At 40.3% G+C, this 20,289-nt stretch overlaps 1 protein-coding gene across 3 annotated transcripts in view; it reads right to left on the reverse strand.

Moving 5' to 3' along the window:
- Positions 1-20,021, reverse strand: part of ACAD11 (acyl-CoA dehydrogenase family member 11) — a 43,872-nt gene extending 23,851 nt beyond the window's left edge. For 2 of the 3 annotated variants that reach the window (XM_042473501.1, XM_042473504.1), the window contains exons 1-10: positions 18,285-18,502; positions 13,101-13,200; positions 10,975-11,100; positions 8,605-8,766; positions 7,087-7,251; positions 5,212-5,359; positions 3,277-3,398; positions 2,557-2,663; positions 1,392-1,518; positions 274-351 (exon numbers count right to left, since the gene is read on the reverse strand). In XM_042473501.1, coding sequence (XP_042329435.1) covers positions 274-351; positions 1,392-1,518; positions 2,557-2,663; positions 3,277-3,398; positions 5,212-5,359; positions 7,087-7,251; positions 8,605-8,766; positions 10,975-11,100; positions 13,101-13,200; positions 18,285-18,487 — 1,338 coding nt within the window. In that variant the 5' untranslated portion in view covers positions 18,488-18,502. Of the gene's footprint in view, positions 1-273; positions 352-1,391; positions 1,519-2,556; positions 2,664-3,276; positions 3,399-5,211; positions 5,360-7,086; positions 7,252-8,604; positions 8,767-10,974; positions 11,101-13,100; positions 13,201-18,284; positions 18,503-19,783 lie in introns of those variants that run through there. The other variant, XM_042473503.1, reaches the window with a different exon arrangement.
- Positions 20,022-20,289: the final 268 nt, after the last annotated feature.

Genomic DNA, 20,289 nt, shown 5'->3' on the forward strand with positions numbered 1-20,289 from the left:
AAAGTTAGGTACTGAGGGGAATATTTTTAGTAACACTTTTATGGTGAATTGTGTAATACATGAGCCAGTGAAATGGAGAGGAACGTAGCCTTATCTTATCTGCTGCTGAAATAACTAGGAAAAATGTCTTTCACATTTGCCATTTTGTTTCATCTGTAGATCAGGCAAATATATTGCACTTTTCTTTTCAAAATTTATTCTTCGAGTAATATTTGCATACAACTGCGCCAATAAGTCTTGCTATTATACTATGCAAAATGGAAACATGAGTACCTTCAGTCTCTCAAGCACAGCAGGCTTTTTCCATACATCAGGTGAATTTTTATTTTTGGCATAATACTCTACCATTTCCTAAGAAAATAAATGACATCAGTTGAAAATACAATACAGTTATATATTTGGATCAGTACATAGTATTTCTGTGTATACACAGATAATCACTTCATCCTATTTTCCTCAAATGTGGTAAGAAATTGTAAGTAACTGAAGGGGGAAAGCCATAAACAACAGTAACTGCAAACTGAAATATCTTAAGCTCTACAGAATAGCAAATAGCATAAAGAGCAAAAATTACAGCACCATGCTTATTTTGCTTCATTGCATGGTCCAGAATTTCAGTGTTTTCAAGCAGCATTTTATGCTCAGGATGTTTTATAATGTATTCAGCTACTGCTGATTTTTCTGGCTGACTCAGGCCCTTTACAGACTGGCCTGAAAGGCCGGCTTTGGGGCAGAGCCGGGGCATAGTGTCCTCATGACACATGCCAGACTCCACCACCCCCAAGGCACCCTGATGCCACACGCTGCAACAGACAGTGCATGGCGTCATGGCACACCTACGGCACTGTGTCCAGATAACTCAGCACCAAAGGAGCACCATATAACCACACCACCACGACTATTGTGCCCTTTCGAGGGTGCAAAAAGAATCCACTTTTTCGGCTCCTTTTTGTGCCCTCAAAAAACCAGATTGGGGCCTCTGCCAAGCCCCTCAGTAGCTCTAGCATTCCTTGGTTGTGTTTAAACACTGTGTTTGGTGGTCCTTATGTAGACTTGTTCATAGTTGCATGGTATCTGGTAAACTCCTGCGGCCGTGAAACGGCTGAGTGGATTTTCTTGTTCGGTTTGTAGACCATTTGGAGGTTGTGTTTCCTCATCAGTTTCTCTATTCTCATTTGATGTATGATAAAAATACCACCACCCAAAGGGAAGGTATTTTTGTGTCTCATATTTGGAGTCACAATTCAGTACCACACAGCGTGAGGTAACTTGGTTCACTTTAGTACTCATTTTTATAAAACAAAGCAAAAGCAAAATACATTCCTGTTCATAAAGTTATGGAAGGACCTCAAGTTTAGTCTCTTTGCATCAACCTTCATAGTACATCTCACCTTTTCTGCTGGAAAAACATACTTTTTCATGAATTCCTTCACCTTCTGAAGCACTTCCACGCCCTCCTTAGATTGCTGAAACCCTTCTCTTGTGCTATAATATGGAGTGCCAGTGGTAAGGGATGTCCTGGGGGGAAATGAAAATGAGGCAAGAATAAAACCACTTCAACAAATATGTAAATTTTAAATTAAAAAAAAACAACCTTCCCAATTAACTGCTTGTTAAGGATGAAATCAGTTACATGGAATGAGACTGTGTTTCTTCTATTAAGGAATTGAATATTTCTGGCCTTTTAATCAGCTTGCTCAAGAGTTATGACGCTGAAGCTGTAATTAGTACATTTGAAGGACCAGTCATTAGGCAGCAGTAGTACCTTAACCACAAATGCTGACAAATGGAAAACAGCAGTGAGGTTTTGGAGGACAGAACTGTGCATGTTGCTCAGCCTGCTCTCTGTTCCCTAAGTTATCCTGCCACCATCAGGTGCACTGGAGGATATTGCCTCATTGCCAGGGTTGAAATAAAATTTAACAGTCTACTCAGTAAGCTTCTGTAGATGGAATGGAAGGGTTTTTTCCCCCTTTGCTTCAGTCAGCAGAATGATTTTAGTCAGCCTTGTAAGCCTACCACTGGTCCTGATGGCCTAAAAGTTTTGCAAATAGAAATTACACCTTTCTCTTTGGGCTGGAAAACATGTAATTTATTCATGTGAAATGGACTAGGATGGGGCAGACTTTCAACCTTCATGATTTACTTTTCACTTTAATCCCAAGATCCAAGAATCAGAGCCCATTGCAGAAGACATGTTTAGAATTTCATGAATTCCTATTCCAGGCATTTGAGTACATAGCTGAATGAAATGTACTTGCTCAGTTGCTCATATACTCACACCCAGCACATACTGCAATCTCAGTTACTTTGGCATGGACTAAGTACAGTTGGCCCTTCGTATACCGCCCCCTTCCCATGGATACTAAAAACCATGGGACCTCAAGTCCTGTTGGTTTTAATGGCAGCACACTGTGCATGTGGCCACATGCACACACTGCCATTGGGGTGAATAGGGCAGGGTCATCCACAGATGCTCAAATCCACAGATGACAAGCCTGTGGTTGGGATGGGTGGACTGTACATGTTTAAAACTTTCCAAGAAATTGTGCTTACTTTTTTGTTAACTGCAATCCAGCTTCTGCTAAGGGTTTTACCATCTTACCAAATTCAACGCTGCTTTCAGCAGAAGAATTTCCAAGGAGATATCTGGCATACACGCCCTAAAGAACAAATATATTAAATCTTGAGTTATGAAACTAACAGTTCAAATAGATTGATTTGGTTGTGCTTTTTTAAAAACATGAAAGACAAATGTAAACAGTGGCTAAAGAAAGAAATGACATTCCATCACTTCCTCCTGCCTCTGGAATTCAGAACATATATGTTCTTCTCACATTACACAGTTACAGCAATGCGATTCCATTTTACCTGCTGTGGCCTGTAGTTTGGTGAAGCATTAGAGTTTGAGCATTCTAGCTGAAAATTCCAAATGCTACCATGGCAGTTAAAGTGGAATCAGTGCTTTAATTGTGTAGTGTGAAAGGGCCCTAGACAGCAAATCTGTCTAAATACTATAATGATGGCAGGTATCTGAATTCTCCTTTAGCAGCATGCAACTGCTATAGTATAGTACAACCCAAACAAACAAATCTTCCACTGAAATAATTGGCAAAGTATCAAATTTGAGGAATTGTTGCTAGCTAAAGTAGCTCATCATTATCTTTACTATTTCTTACACATTGCTTCAGTACCATTAAACTGAGGAACAAGATTGTTAGCATTTCCATATGAAACTAAAACAAAATATCATGTATTCATGACAGTGGATATTACCTGGCTTATTGCTGCTAATTTAAAATATGAAAGTGCAAGAAAGAAATTCAGGTCAGGCAGAGCAGAGCTAATATCCCTGCAGTGAGAGTAAACCATGCTCAGTTCTTCAAATGAAGGAATTCCTAGAAAAACCACACAGAATAATGTCAATACTTGGCTTTGGTATACAGTTTTCACAGGTCTTTATTAAAAAAAATTATAACACTCAGATATACTAGATATCCCTCTGCCATCATGGCCACTGGGGATTCTGGGCATTACGGCCTCCAGAAGTGAACTATTCCAGGTTCTGAGTAGGACTTCTCTTCAAACAGATTGGTGCAGTCAATATAGCATTTACACAAGGATATCTGCTAAAAGAAGGTTATGTGGTCTTCCTCACTACTGTAGTCCACTTGGTCCCTGGCCTTTCTGGGGGGGGACTCATTTTTCAGGAAAGGCTGGGGGGGGGGGGAATCAGTAGGAAGAGATAATCAAAAAATTCCTCATTTATCAATGTTCATGTGCAAGCATCTTTGCATTCAGATTTCATTGGATATGACTCAACGTAACTGGGGCTCATTGGCCTGTTACGGACTGCCGAAATAAAGCTGCTTCGGGTCTCTTTGGAGGTATGCTGTTTAAATGATGCATGGGTCCTACGAGTCTGGAGATCGCGCCAAAGCCACACTCCATTCCTAAGCACTGGAGTGCAGCTTTGGTGCAGCTTCCAGACTCTTAGGACCCATGCATCATTTAAATAGCATATCTCCAAAGAGACCCAAAGCAGCTTTATTTTGGCAGTCTGTAACAGGTCACTGAGAACAAACTAAACCAACTCATAACCCAGCTCCACCAAGGCTAGCCTGAATATATAGAGCCCTCTCTCCATGATAACGTCATCCTTCGGTCTGCGAGGGAGTGAACAGGCAGGCCCAGCTCCATCAGGGCTAGCCTGAAGAAGAAGAGCCCTCTCTCCAGTCCTTCTGCCTTGGTCCAGGCCTCAGAGGGAGAGAAGAACCAGTGGACCTCATCCTCTTTCCCAACACCATTCCCTTCTCCTTTTGTGTCATGTCTTTTAGATTGTAAGTCTGAGGGCAGGGAACCGTCTAATTAAAAAAAATAATTGTAAGCCTCTCTGATAGCCTTTAGGGCTGAAGGGAGGGGTATAAATACCATAAATAAATAAATAATATGTGTTTTTTTAAAGCACTGACAAATCAACAGTGCAATCCTGTACATTTACCCAAAAAGTAATTTCCACTATCATTATTATTTAGTATGTAAAACCCAACCCTCCAGACAGAAGGGTCTCTGAGCAGTCTGTATACCAACAAAGAAGAAAAAGAAAAGACAAATTCTGCCCTTGCAATCTTTTAAAAGGCACAAGAGAAAAGGGTGACGAAGAGGGTAAAGAAAATTCAGGCACAAGTTCCTAATGTGATAAAAATGCTTCAATCTGATGGATTGGCTGGTGGAACAGGCAAAAATCTGACTTCACAGAAAGGGCAATGGTGACCCTACTCTCATTCCCCCCCCTTTTTTTTTACAATGTTCAGTAGATCTTGTTTCCTAATAAATGTGTTTACAAATGAAATGTAAAAACACGTTCTGAACAGTTTCTGTTTTTGTTTTTATGTTCCTTTCCTTTTAATGGAAAATTCCTTTTAAGGAAAAATTATACATACACACCACATCTAACATTTCTATAGAAACTGTTTCTAGAATAAAATTAGCTAAATGGTTCTGGGAAATTAGGTGCTGGTGCTGCTGCAGATATAACTTCTGGATATGCTGTATCTAGCTTATTTTAAACACGTATCAGTTCACACAGTACTTGCCAACTTGTGGTAAGGAAATGGCAATCCCCTATTTGCACAAATTATTGCTTAAAACATAAACATAACAGTTTTTGAAAGCGAAAGCATTGGCTAGAAAGAAGGGTACATACAGTACCTGCAACATTTCCTGCATTCTTGAATATGTTAGATGCTATATGGATTAGAGGTCTGGGAGAAAAGGAGAAAGAAACCACATAAGCCAAGTCTGCCAAAGGATGCCCCACAGTTGAAAGTTCCCAGTCTAGCACAGCCACAACACGAGCCTACAAATGGAAAAATACAGGCATAAAGACCTTGAAGAAGTGACTATAATGATAACATTTCAAGCACATATATTTGCATATATACACCATCACATCCATATTTATTGACACCATCTGTAAAGAAAGAAAAAAAGTGATTCTTTCAAGGTAACAGAGGTTTCCTCCCATTTTTGAGGATAACTGAAATATAAAAAAGCTCCTGAACTGTGTGCTAGCATTGGTTACATTTCCATTAAAGCCACAGAGCCATGCCTACTTGTCATAATATTTCACTGACAAACTGCTTTAGCCCTAGTTTTGTCACTGAGTGTTTGTCTACACTGATTTTTTTAAAATCAGCTTCATTTTGCATTTCAGGGAGAAATGTGGGATATAAATCCCAGAAATAAATAAATAAATAAATAAATATTTCTGGTCTGCAATAATCCGTGTTAGTGGCACAGCTACGTGAAATAAACCAGACCCACACATCTCCTGTGTCCAAATTCAAATCAGAGGTAGGAAGTTGGCTTGTGTTGAGCATCATGTTAGAGTTGAGATCTAAATGTATCAGCTAAGGTTGGATTATGAGGGACAGTGTGGTGTAGCAGTTTGAACATTGGACAATGGAGACCTGGGTCGAAATCCCCGCTCAGCCATGGAAATTCACTAGGTGACCAGGGGCAAATCACATTTGCTTCAGATGAAAGCAAAGGCAAACTCCTCTGAACGAACCCTGCCAGGAAAACCCTGTGGTAGGTTAATCCTGGGGACACCATAAGTCAATAACAGCACAAAAGAATAATTTACACAGCATCATTCTCATAAATTGGGACCCAAGATGACCTACAATAACATTCCATGTACCTGTCCAGCAAAAGTTTATAAGGAAGTTTATAAGTTTTATAAGCCCATTTCACAGCTAGCTAAAGTAGCAATTTGTCAGTAACCATCTAGCAGTTAACACTGCATAAAATCTAATTAATGCTGGTACCTATCAAATAACTAGGCCTGTTACAGACTGCCAAAATAAAGCTGCTTTGGGTCTCTTTGGAGGTATGCTATTTAAATGATGCATGGGTCCTAAGAGTCCAGAGGTAGCGCCAAAGCCACACTCCAGTCCTAAGCACTGGAGTGCAGCTTTGGTGCAGCTTCTGGATTCTTCGGATGCATGCATCATTTAAACAGCATACCTCCAAAGAGACCCGAAGCAGCTTTATTTTGGCAGTCTGTAACAGGCCTAGATTAGCTTTTAGTACCACAACAAAATGTGTGCCACATCATGTTTGCACAGTGCATGAAGAAGCCCGCACTTGCAAGGTCTCTCTACCCTCTCCATTCCTTGTCCTTAGCACAGTCATTTCCTCATTCACTTCCAAATTAGTGACAAACTACCAACTATACTGAAATTAGGATTGCAAATTCAGTCCAAATTGTATTTATGTTGTCTATTCCAATGGTAGGGAACGTTTGCCCCTCCATTTTGACTACAATTCCCACAATTCCTAACTACTGCCAGTGTCTGGACCACTGGAAAGCCAGTGGCCTCTCACATGTACAAATTAGTTTTGAGAATTCTCTGAAGATGCCAGCCACAGATGCTGGCAAAATGTCAAGAATAAACTCTTCTGGAACATGGCCACATAGCCTGAAAAACCCACAAAAAACTAAGGACGCCGGCCATGAAAGCTTTCAACTTCACAGTATTGAGAATGCTACAAGCATAACTGAAGCCACCTGACAGATACCTCTCTTGGATGAAAGATGATATTGTCTAGTCTAAAGTCTCCATGGACTAGCTTTTCTTCATTATCACCGGGTGGCAGGTTGTTCATTAACCATTCAGCCAACTGATTCATTGCAGGAATCTCAACATGAGCAGCTGCTTCATACTGTCTTCTCCAACCAGATACCTAAAAACCAATTCCAAATGGAAATGTTATTTGTATTTCCTGAGACCACTGAGAATTCTCACACACTCATGGATACAATGAAGTTGGACCAGGTCAATTCTGGTTCAATGCACCATAATTTGCCAACCCTCCAAAAAAGCATGGGACATGATTTGTCCTAATAAATTACATTATATGCAGGTGAAAGTACTCCATTGGAAATAATCAGTATATTTTTTTGTTGGGGACTTCTTTCAATCCCCTCCCTTGTTTCTTAATAGAAGAACAGAACATGGCAAGTAACTGAAATCTGGAGACACTAAAATCTGGGTTTATAACTGTATAAGTAACAATGCCACAGAATGTCAACACTGAACATCTATTTCTTTAGGGATTCTTCAAAGGAAGAAAAGAAAAAAGAAAGAGACTGGAACTAACATGTGTTTTAGCGTTTCATATTATCAAGAAAACTAACTTTCTTCTTTAAAAACCAAATAGTCTGTGTTTTTGTTAAAAATGACTGGAATTTTGGAAAACAAAAAGGCAAAAAGACCACCATGGCCAGAATTTTGTATGCCCAATTTTGGAGAAACCCGCAAACTCCAACAGCTGAGGCATGGTTGGTCAAAATCAGGGAGGCTAAAAGTCTAGATATACTTACCGCCAGCCTGAGAAATAAAAATGTTGATATGATTAAGGAAGAATGGAATTGTCTAAATATATATGATGGAATGAAAGCAGTGTAGTTAAGGAGTTAGACAAAATATAGCATATATATAATAATATTCAATGAAGAGATTAAAGTATAGGATCTTTTTCCTTTTTTCTGGCTTAAACGATTGAATGGATATAACTGAAAGGAAAATATATTTTTATAATTTTATATGAATTTTCCCTTTACTCTTATTTCCTTTTCCCCATACGGATAATGTAAAGGATATATGTACTAATACAGTTTTTTCTTTTTTCTTGGTAGTATTTGCTATAAACTTAAAAAGAGGGATACCAATTGGCTTCCTGGAAGCAATGAAAGTGTTTAGCTTTAGAGAATTACTGATAATATGCATAATATGTATAGGTATATGTACGTAATGTCTATTTGTAAAATGCTTGTTGGTTTGTTGTTATGTGTCATTATTTGTTATTCGTGTTTTAATTATATAAAATGGGGGAAAAAACAAATAGTCTGAAATGCAAAATAAATTAATTCTTTCTGCAAGTGGCAAGGAGACCATCTGCATACAAAACACTGGCATAAAGTATCATATGTCATATCATATCTGTGAGCCGCCTTGGCTCCCTCTGGGGAGAAAATATAAATGAAATAAATAAGATAAGATAAGATAAGATAAGGTGGATAGTTTAGGCATTTACCTGTCTCTTACAGAAGCCAGCTCCTCGTCCATAGCCTTGAAGCCCAAGTGAATTCACATTGAATGAGTGCAGCCGGGCTAAGGTTTCTATGAGAGCAACATACAAGGCGGACCGCTCTGCTGGGCTTACTTCAGGAAGTGTCATGTCCCGAAAAATGCGACCCTATGGACATTGTGATTCAGGCATTAGAAGGTGGAGAAGCAAGTGGAAAAATTAAAACTTGACAAAAATGATAATAATTGAATATGACAATATTCATTTTGAATTCAGTTACTTATTTCTCTATATTTTAAAACTTCAAACTTGGCTTGCCATGCTGCAAAGATATTTGGGAAATACCAACAATAACTCACTTTCCACATTGGCACTATATATTTATTTTTAAAATGTATACCCTTTCCCCTTCAGTGGTTGATTGTCTTTCTCAGGTAGGTTTGCAAAAGAATTTTTAAAATGCTGTACAAAAAATTATAGGAATATCTTAGTAACGCCTCTGACAAAGAAGCTCCTTTTTACAAAGTCTTTTTAAGACCACACAGCCCCCTTTTCTTCCTATCTAGATGGAAGTGTTTGTTTATTTTATTTTTTTTAGCAATATCAGCACTGTGAGTTCTGTGAAGAAGAGCTGAAGAAACATAGACTTTCAGTGATGGGTTGCAACAGCAGGTGTGCAGCACACAATGCAATAAAAGCCTGAGCTAAGAAAGAGTGGGATTCTAACCTAGCCAATCCTAAAGTAGTCATGTCTGCTTGCCTACAGTAGGCAAGATAAACAGTAGTTGTCTGTATGCACAGACAATAAAACAGAGAGAAAAGGAGAGAGGAGACAAGCTGGAGAGAGCCAGTATGATGTAATAGTTTGAGCACTGGACTAGGATTTTGCAAACCAGCATTCGAATCCCCGCCCTAGCATAAAAACCCACTGGGTGACCTTGGGCAAGTCACACTCTCTCAGTCTTAGAGGACGGCAATGGGCAACCCCCTCTAAAGAAACTTGCCAGGAAAACCCTATGATAAGGTCTTAGCCTTTGGGTCATCATGTCAAAAATGAATTGGAGACACACAACAACAACAGATAAACTGGCCTCACTAACTACCCCTAGAATGTTAAAAATGGTTTGGTCATGAAAATGTAAAGCAGCAGCTGGAAAAGAAAAAGTTGCCCCTAAATTCATTTTGGAAGGTTACTTTCATCTCTAGAAAGTTCAAAATGTCTTTGTTTACTTATTCAAAGCAGTGGTGTCACTTAGTGCAGTAATTCAGGGTGCCATCCCCCATTTACCTCCTCCCATTTCACACCATACAGAATACTTAGTAATGGGGGGAGGGGGTTGCATTAATGTTACTCATAAACCATAATCCCCATATATCACTGTATGTAATTATACCTTCAAATTACAATATCATACACACAACCTAAATGTATCAATGGCAGTGTGTGCACACTGCCAAGCCACTATTATGGACAGCCTCTGTTGTCCTGTGGCAGTGCCATGTCACTATTGGGAACTATGTCGGCTTGCCATCCGCAGATGCTTGAATCCGTAGATGGCAAGTCCACAGATACTGAGGGCCGACTGTGTACATCACAAGGTAAAATCTCAAACCAACTTTGATTTAAAAAACAAAACAATCCACAAAATAGCAACATGAAAGATATTTTTAAAAAAATTAAAATAGTGAACTCAGCACTCTCTAAGTGGTTTATAGTCTGTAAGCCAGTTGCCCCCAACAAGCTGGGTGCTCATTTTACCGACCTATGAAAGGATGGAAAGCTCAGGGGCTGTACAGACCAGCCATTAAGGCCAGCCTGGGGGTGGAGTCGGAGCATGGCGTCCATACGACATACACCCCAACTCTACCCCCAGGTCAGTGTGATGTCATGTGACACACCACAGCGGACGGCATCACAGCTAGATGATGCAGCGTCAAAGAAGCGCTGAAAAGCCGCAGTGCTGGCAGCTACAGCACTCTTTCCAACGCACAGAAAGGAGCCTCTTTTTGGGGCTCCTTTTTGCACTGCGGAAAGGCAAGATTGGGGGTGCAGCGTGTGATTTCTGCAGCCCCGATCCGGCACAGAGAAGGTTGGCTGCAGGCCGCCCCTCAGTCAACTTTGGTGCCCTGGGATTGAATTTACAATCTTGTGGCTACAGTACCAGCATTTAACCACTGTGCCACCAAGGCTCCTTGAAAATGGGATAGGAACAGCTGGGTAAACCTTGCTCTTACAGATGTTCAGGATAACTCCTGTCATCCTCAATGATTTCCCATGCCAGCTGGGGCTGATGGGAGGTGGAGGGATTCCAAGACTATCTCATCCTTGTTTTAAAAATTGTATACAATCAGTGGAACTGAAAGCAAAGTACTAACCTGCACGTGTTGCATCACATAAAATTCTGTTCCAATCACAGAAGCATCATTACAGTATAAGAGGGGCTCAGGAACAGGAAATCCAGCAGCAAGCAAGGCTTTTTGAATTCGATATTCTCTGTCAATCTAAACAGGATATAACAGGAGTAAGTTGTAAAGACATAAATGACTGAAGATGTGTTCACAGAAAATTATGTGCCCAACCCTTTCAGATCAGTAGAACTGAATAATTCAGCTACATGCTTGATTCTTACATAATACAGTTCCATCCTATAAATCACGTGATGACGGCAACGTATATCTTGCATGCAGACACCCTTCCCTACATCCCCAGCACTAGAAAAATGTATTTTTGGAAAAACATGGAGAGTAGCCAACCTCCAGGAATGGTTATTATCATTTACTGCAAGGAACTACAGTAAGTCTTCTTTACCAAGAATATGGGGTGGAGTGAGGGATTAATAACTATAGGTGAGCATCCAGTTACTTCACATTTTGGGAAGAAATCCCCCAATTTACATTTACATTTATGTTGTGGGGAGGTTAAAAGGGGCCTAATTGGCCTGCATGCATACCAAAGTTGCCCACCCCATTATATATGTTATACTAAGTTTAGTATACCAAGGTTGATATTGGACAATTTGCTGCTTAAGGGAAATAACAAAATGGTACCCATTTCATGCACAGAAACCAACTATATTAGCAATAGAGAAACATAATACTGGAAGGAAGCAAACACATGACAGGCAGTACACATGAGAGCACATATGACAGATAGTACTAAGAAAACAGAATGCTCGGATATTCAGGAGGAACGGGAATGCTTGTGCCTGAAGCATGTGCCTTGTTTTGCTTAATGGTAAGCTATTTCTCCAGACAAAGTGTTTATGATTACAGTGTTAAAGTTGCAATCCTATGCCCAGTTTCCTGAGAGTGAGCACCAGTGAAATCACAGGACACAATGTCTTTATCACAATCTTTAGCACCTACCCTGAGATGCTAAAGGTGCTTCTGGGATTTGTGGTCCTCCTAATGTTAACTGGACTCGGCCGCCTATCATACTACTATCACCAATGTCAAATATGCTGGGTGTTGTCAGGAGCATCACTACCTATGGTGACACCCAGTGTGGAGGGCTGATGTGGGGCGGAGAGGCTGCCCTGCCCCTCCTGCTAACTTGTTCACCTGCACCCCCCTTCCCAGCCAACTGCCCCCTCCCCTGGCTGCCTCCTACACCAGTTGCTCCCTTCCCTTGCTTCCTCTCCCCAGTCGCTGCTTCACCCCCTCACTCGGCCATCTGCCCAGGGTGGCTGGGCAAGTGAGGCATTAGCTGGAGACAGAAGGAGGGTGTGTCACCCTTCCTTCTCCTCTATCACCAAGTTTCTTCCCCAGGCATAAAACCCCATGATGGTGCAGCTGGGAAGGGTGACTATTTGCCCCTCCTGCAGCTAAGGGGAAGAAGGATCCAACTAATGTTACCCCTTTTCTGGAATGTCAGCCCCCCCCCCCCCAGTGACACCATCGGGTGTTGTAGTCTAACAAAATCTAGGGGGAATAGTTTCTCTTATTCTAATCCAGCGGTTCCCAACCTGTGCTCTGAGGAGCCCTTAGGGCGCCACATGTATTTCCCAAGTGCTCTGCAGCCCAGAAAATGAAAGAAATAAAAACTGAAGGAAATTAAAGAATGAGATATACGTTAGCTCCACCAAGTCCGCTGACTTGAAAATGGTGGATTTGATGATCTGTGGAGGGGCAACCCACCACTGAGGTGAATGGGGTGCACTCTCATGGTGCACGCCCTATGCTCTTGTGCAGGAGCACGCCCCATTAATTTCAATGGGGCTTGACTATCTGTGAGTCTTCTAACTCATGGAGGGGGGGTCTAGAACGGATCCCCCGTATGTTAGGAGGGGTGACTGTATTTTTATATATACTCCTAAACACCATTAACTTGTAAAACATAGGGTAGGCCTCTTAGGGTCTCCGCCATAGAAATAAGAGTCAAAAAGGTTGGGAACCCCTGCCCTAATCTGTCCAAATTATGAATGCTAATACTAACTGCATCAGCATTTGCAAATACGAAATCATTCATCCTTAAGGGAGTGTAACTACTCATTTTAACATACCCTGTGGGCTTGAGGAAGGAGAGGACCATGAGGTTTCTTCCGAAGCACATAGGTTCTTGAGCCTTTCTTCAAGTAAAAGGTTGGGTTTGACTGTCCGGAGCTAAATGAGTAAAGATACAGATTAGTGATAACAGCTAATATGAACCAGAGAGAAATGCATACGTTTAAATCCCATTTTATTTCACTTCAGACTATTTCAAAAATATTCTTTATTAACTGATAGATTCTGAAATAGCAAATAATCAGTAAAAATGCTATTATCTACAAGGCAAACTCTAATTTCAAACTGATGAAAATAATGTAATCAAAACCGAACCCCAAGAAAACAGCAATCTCTTTAAGACATTAGAAACTCTCCAGATAGGGGCTAAGTCATGTACTATCTCAAGGCACGGTTGAAATGGAGGACACGTCCTGGAAAAGGAAGACACCTGGTCACCCTGAGTTTATGACATCTTGCTGCCTAGGGGAATGAAGCAAATGCTGTATAGTAGTCCAAGGGCTGGAACAGACGGGCAGGAAAAAGTGGCTCAAAACCCTGCTGCCTGCACAGAATTTAAAAACTTTTGGAGCCTCCCCTTTCTGCTCCTGCCGAGCTTCACCCCATTCCCACCATCTCCTAAAGCATTTTAAAGGGAAGCAGATGAATGCCACAGCCCGTTTCTGCCAAAAGGTAGGTATTTGAGGAGCACTTGTGATACCTCCCTTAGGGTCCACACACCCCTAGTGATGCCACTGGTACCTGGTGCGATTGCGTTACATCATTTTTAGGTACAGAAAATCACGTACTGTACTGCACTTTTCTGGAGACCTGCTACTTTTGTGAAGCCATGGAGGCAACAAGTAAAAAAATATAAGGTATTTTAAGAATCCAGATGGTTTCTTCAAGTTGTGAAAAGGTCTTCTGAGCATGTTTCTACATGTTTTCATGCAGCACATTTCCCATAACCAGTAAAATCATTTGCAACATTGCAACCAGTTGTGACCCAGCCAACCAGCCAGCCAGCTCAGGGAAAGCTGTATGAAGAGGAGTCTGCAGGGAATAAATTACACAAAAATTGAAGCTTGACTCTGACATAAGGAAAATGATGATATAGAAACAGGGAAGAGCTGTAATTGAGACTGTCTGCCAGAGGAAAGAGATGACTATGGTTTGGGAGAGCTGTGAAGATTTAACTAGTTCAAGATTTTAATTATTCATATGTGTTTTAATAAACTTCCACTTATTTTTTTTATTTTTATTTTAACCACTGCCTCTGTCTGTGCCTATTAGGCTGATGGAGAATCTGACTATGTTTATTACAGTGAATCCACCAAAAGTATACAACCACTGGTTTATATGGGGGGCGGGGGGGCAGGTATCACCTTAAGGCCCAAGTACGCAACTCAGGAAGGAATTAAGAGGGGCAAAGTAAGTGACAGGAGCTGAAGGTTGATATTGAAAGGCCAGCCTTTAAAGGAATTCCGTCAAAAACCAAAACTTTTTTCTTTTTCTTTCCCATTAAAACACAAGTATACAGACAACTAAGTCTACATAACATTACTTGACATAAAAGTCTACAAATCTAATTAACATATATGACGTACATAAAATACATTTACAACAAACATAAAAAGATATTATAGAATTTTCATAATATTCTTTTATGAATCTTCCTAAATCAGATAAGTTCACCTTGTCTTAGTCAAGTTTCCAGATTTCCTTTATATATCTCTTCTATTTCCAAACTGTAAATCCCATATATTTTTTTTATCCTCTTATCGCAAATTATTTCAGAGTTATTCAGAATTTTTCCTGGGTCTAATCCCATTTTAATACTAAAGAAAAAGAATAAAAGAGGGTGGAGGGATTCATTTGTACTTCTAAAAGATTAAAAAATTAAAAATTAAAAATTCTACTTCTCCTCCAAAGTAAAAGAAGTATAGATTTTTTTTCATTCCCCTCAGTCAAAGTCCCAGCCCTTTTTCTTACTATAAAGTGAGGGGATATAATACAATGTCTGACTGAATAATGTCAATAAGACTTCAGGGAAAACTCATTCATATAAACATAATCCAAGTTGGTGCTCTAACTACAGAGGCAGAAGAAGAAAAAATTGAAAGATTCTGTGCTGAACTCTAGAAGAAAACAACTGGAACACAAAAGTAGAAAACAGAGCAGAACCAAAGATTGTAGGAGAATTTGGCCTTAGGTCAAGCAATGAAGCAGGAGAGTGATGGACTGAATTATGTGAAGCCAACAATTTGTTCATCACAAACACATCCCATATGTTTCAAATACACCAAAATTCTACAAATATGCAAAAAGAAAAAAAAAAAGAAATGAGAAAAGACTGAAAGATAAACCATAGAAGATTAAGAATAAAGAACAAAGAAGACTTCTATTCTTCCTTTAAAAGGTACATAATATTCTCTCAAAGTAAATATCCAACAAATTCTTTCTTTCCATTCCCTATTTTCTTATTTTTTAAAATCACCAAAAGTATTTTCCTTCATTCTAAGATTAGCATATCTGGCATTAAGATGTCAATAACTATTGTATTATATTACTGTAAAATATACGAATGATTACATCGTATTACATTGTAATAAGTAATATGCCATTTTCTCAACTTTAGTACTAAAAACTACCTGATTTCAAAACATTAAGTTTTGTCCAAGCAGAGTTCAGAAAAGGAAGAGGCACTAGGAATCATATATGTATGTTAGATAATGAAGAGCACCAGAGAATTTCTTTTTTTTTTCTTTTTCTTTTTTATATATTTTTATTTCAATTTGCTCATTTCACATCTTAATCTTATTTACATTCTCAATTTTTTATACTTATTATAATCAATTTGACAAAAACAACTGTTTCTGAATAAAAAGAAAAAAAATATGTACACACATTTTTTTCCTCATTTCACATTCAGAGAATTTCAGAAAAAAATCAACCTGGGCTTTATAGATTTAGCAAAGCCTTTGGTAGTATAGTTCACTATAAATCACTGACTGCTCTTAAAGAAATGGGTGTGCCACAACATTTGATTATCTTAGTGTATAACCTGTACTCAAGATAAAAATAATCAGGAGAGAAAGTGGAAAAACAGAATAGTATTAAGTTGGTAAAAGGTTAAAGCAAGGCTGTATTTATCACCCTATCTGTTTAGCTTGCAGACTGAAAGAGTAGCTTGGAGATCTCACTTTCATAGGGCCACCATAAGTCAAAGACAGTTTGAAGGCAGTTAACACCACAGTCATGGCTTGGGTTGCCATAATTGTCCACTTTTACCAGGGACAAAATGTAGGACAAAATCGAGACTAAAAGTGGACAATTATGGCAGCCCTAGTCATGGCTAATACATTTTACCACATTTTACATGCTATTCCAAAAAGGATTCCTCCATTTAATCCTCTAAGGCAGTGCCCACTATCTCTTCAAGTCTATAGCCTCAGCTATTTTCCTCCCATAGACTACTCCACTTTATGAAGGTTAACAATGGTGAGCACATGGAAGAACAGCCCATCTAAGGCAGTAGTAGTAGTAGTAGTTGTGTGCCTTCAAGTCATTTCTGACCTATGATTACTCTAAGGCAACACTATCACAGGGTTTTCTTGGCAAGATTCATTCAGAGGGGTTTGCCTTTGCCTTCCTCTGAAGCTGAGAGAATGTGACTTGGCCAAGGTCACCCATGTATTTCCATGGCCAAGTGGGGATCTGAACCCTTTTCTCCAGAGTTAATATCCAATGCTCAAACCAGTACATCATGCTGGCTCTCCCAGAATATCATCTATAATATTCTCTAATTAAACTCCTACACAAACAGATTGCTTTGCTGATAAAACTGACGTACTTTGGGCCTGAATGCCAACTCTGTAATTGATAGTCAAAGCATGTAGCATCAGGATTTAAAGAGTTTAATCTTCTGACTAGAGAAGGTGATTTCTTTCTCCCATTCTACATTGTGAGACAGAAACAGCTTGAAAGAAAAATACAATGTGTTTATGTGTTTTATGGCTTGGCTTGGGAAATAATTTAGTTCCACAGTTCCTACCCCACAAGGTAACTCCTGCTGCTCAAGACCAAAAAAGTATCATTACCAGAATATTCATTTTTGGTAACACTGTTTCAAAGCTGATTAATCAATAGCAACCACAGCAGACAACTACAATACATAATGCAAAAGCCAGCATGGTGTAGTGGTTTGAGCTTTGTACTATGACTTTGGAGATCAAGTTTCAAATCCCTGCTCAGACAGCCATGAAAACTCACTTGGTAACCTTGGGCAAGTCGGACTCTCTCAGCCTCAGAGGATGGCAATGGCAAACTCCCTCTGAACAAATCTTGCCAGGAAAACTCCATGATAGGTTCATCTCAGTTTCACTATAAGTCAATAACAACTTAAAGCAGCCTTTCTCAAATAGTGGGGCGGGCCCCCCAGGGGGGGGGCGCGAGGCTCCGTAAAGGGGGGCGCGAGGCTCTGTTATGCAGAGGTGTACTTATAACAATTTTATAGACAAATGATACTATTTACAGTTGCGCGGGGGGCGCGAAATGTTTTCTTCTTCCTAGGGGGGGCATGACAGAAAATAATTGAGAAGCACTGACTTAAAGGCACAAAACAAAACCTTGAGCAAGTCACACTCTCTCAGTCACAGATGAAGGCATTGGCAAATCCATGCTGAGCAAAAGCTTGGCAAGAAAACCTTGTGATAAGTTTGCCTTAGGGTTGCCGTAAATCTTAAGAGGATTATAACTTAAAATCAAATTAAAAACAATTTAGTTCTAAATTAGTTACCTTCGAAGGGAACGTAAAACAATTTAGCATGAGACCTGAACTGTATCTGCACTGTAGAAACAATCCAGTTTGATGCCACTTTAACTGCCATGGTTCTGTGCTATGGAATACTGAGATTTGTAATATGTTGTGGCACCAAAATTCTCCGACAAAGAAGGCTAAATGTTCCCGGAATACCATAGCATTGAGACATGGCAGTTAAAGCAGTGCCAAACTGATTTATTTCTGCAGTGCGGATGCTGTCAGAAAAAGTCACAACCAATTTGGGGGTACTGTAGCCTTCTTAAGGTTGCTGCTGAATGTTTCTCAATAGTTCTGAGATGGGAACAAGGATTCAAGAACAGCTTTCAGGTGTGTGTGCCTTACCATCTATATTCAGCCTACAATATAGGCATATAATACATACATTGCAAAACACCGATAAGCTCCAAGAGACTTCCTTCCAAAGAAAAAACAAGCTGGGTAACCGTCACCCTTCCCTTGACTCCAGCTTTTTCGCTCCTCGGAGAACTTACACAACAGCGTATTAAAGTTCAATGTGAGCAATGAAAGGAGGTGAAAGAGAAGTGCAGAGTTATTATTTGGGCCACTCAAGTCAGTCCAAGCCATTTTTCTACCTGTATATGTGCCTTCAAGTCATCTGTCGACTTATGGTAACATCATGAATTTCATAGGGTTTTCTTAGGCAAAAAATATTGTACTCAGAGGTGGGTGGTTTTGCAATAGTTCACTTATGAGTGGAGTACAAAGTGAGGGGAATGGGAAGAGGAGAGAGAAACTCGAACATTTTAAAAGAAGCTGCAGAAAATGGGAACAACAGAAGTTGAACTCTTCTGAACCATGACAGGTGGAGAGTGTAACTTCAAAATCAAATTAAAAACAATCTACCTTTGAAGGTAACAGTTTAGCACTCCACTCCCTATTGCCCACAGCCAGCTTGGGCAGTAAAAGAGCATAATGACTATGATTTTTTATATATTGGTTTCACGATCACAATGATTTAATGTGGAAACTTCAAATTGGTTTCCCTCTTGTTGTTATTGTTGTTGTGTGTCTCTTAAGCCATTTGTGACTTATGGTGACCCTAAAACAAATACAGTTGTTGCTGTGTGCTTTCAAGTTGATTCCGACCGATCATGGCGTTTTCTTGGCAAGATTTCTTCAGACAGGATTTGCCATTTGCCATCCTGCAATAGATTCTTCACAGAGGACCTGAGGGCATGGGGTGCATTGTACAGAAGAAGTAGACTTCAATCTACTTCCTAGGATGCAATGCACCTGAGGAGATCAACTAAAGCCTAGGGAAAGCTTATGCTGCCAGCTTCTTGAAGCTTTCATAGACTTCAGTCTGCTTCCTCAGACGCATTGCACCTGAGGAAGCAGACTGAAGTCTAGGAAAGCTCCTGCTGCCAATTATTTATTGCTTCCAGTGAGTCTCAGAGGTGCCACAAGATCTCTCTATGTATTATTATTATTGCATCTAAATGCATCTGAGGAAGTAGACTGAAGTCTAGGAAAGCTCCTGCTGCCAACTTCTTTCTTTCAGTGAGTCTCAGAGGTGCCACAAGATCTCTCTACGTATTATTGTTATTGCATCTAAATGCATCTGAGGAAGGAGGATGAAGCCTAGGAAAGCTCATGCTGCCAATTATTTCTTTCTTCCAGTGAGTCTCAAAGGTGCTACAAGATCGAACATACTGAGTCTACTGAATAACACAGCTATATCTAGTGCAAAAAAAAGCATTACTAAGGATTCTGTATGATGTGAAATGGGAAGAGGAGGAAGACATCAATTGTGTGTGTGTGGAGGGGGGAGATCATGAGTTACCCCACCATCCCTAGGGATGCCACTGGTGTCCTGTCCTCCTTTTTGTCCTGAAGGTCCTCCTTGGACTCCTCTCTTACCTGTACTGCCTGAGGGTCAGCCCTTGCTGGGGCTGCTGGGGGAAGCCAGGCAGGTGCTGGCTCAGGTATCTCTCCAAGGCTGCCTGGTCCAGCCTGTGCTGCTCCCTCACTTCGGTGGTGTCAGGCTCACTCGCCATCTTCTTCTCTGCCCCTGAGAAGTACAGTATATTGCTCCTTCCCCAGTGTGGCCTCTCTCCCAAGCAAAGGTTAAAGTTACAGCCCAGAGGTCCCTCCCCACTACGCCAGGAGCGTAACTCCTCCGCCTTTTGGAGACGACGACAGCGCCTCCACGCTGGGAAGCCACTTTACGCAAAGTGCGTAACAGCAGTTTGGAAAGGCTTGTTTATTAGTCTTGCCAAGAAAACCCTGTTAATATAGCCATAAATGACTCAGAAACGACTTGGAAGAACACAACAGCAACAACTTTTTGTGTCTTCAAGTTATCATTTGGCCTCAAAGGGTTTGCCATGGCCTTCCCCTGAGGAGGCTGAGAGAGTGTGACCTGC

This window comes from Sceloporus undulatus, chromosome 6, assembly GCF_019175285.1.
Source record: "Sceloporus undulatus isolate JIND9_A2432 ecotype Alabama chromosome 6, SceUnd_v1.1, whole genome shotgun sequence".
In the NCBI taxonomy this organism is placed as follows: domain Eukaryota; kingdom Metazoa; phylum Chordata; class Lepidosauria; order Squamata; family Phrynosomatidae; genus Sceloporus; species Sceloporus undulatus.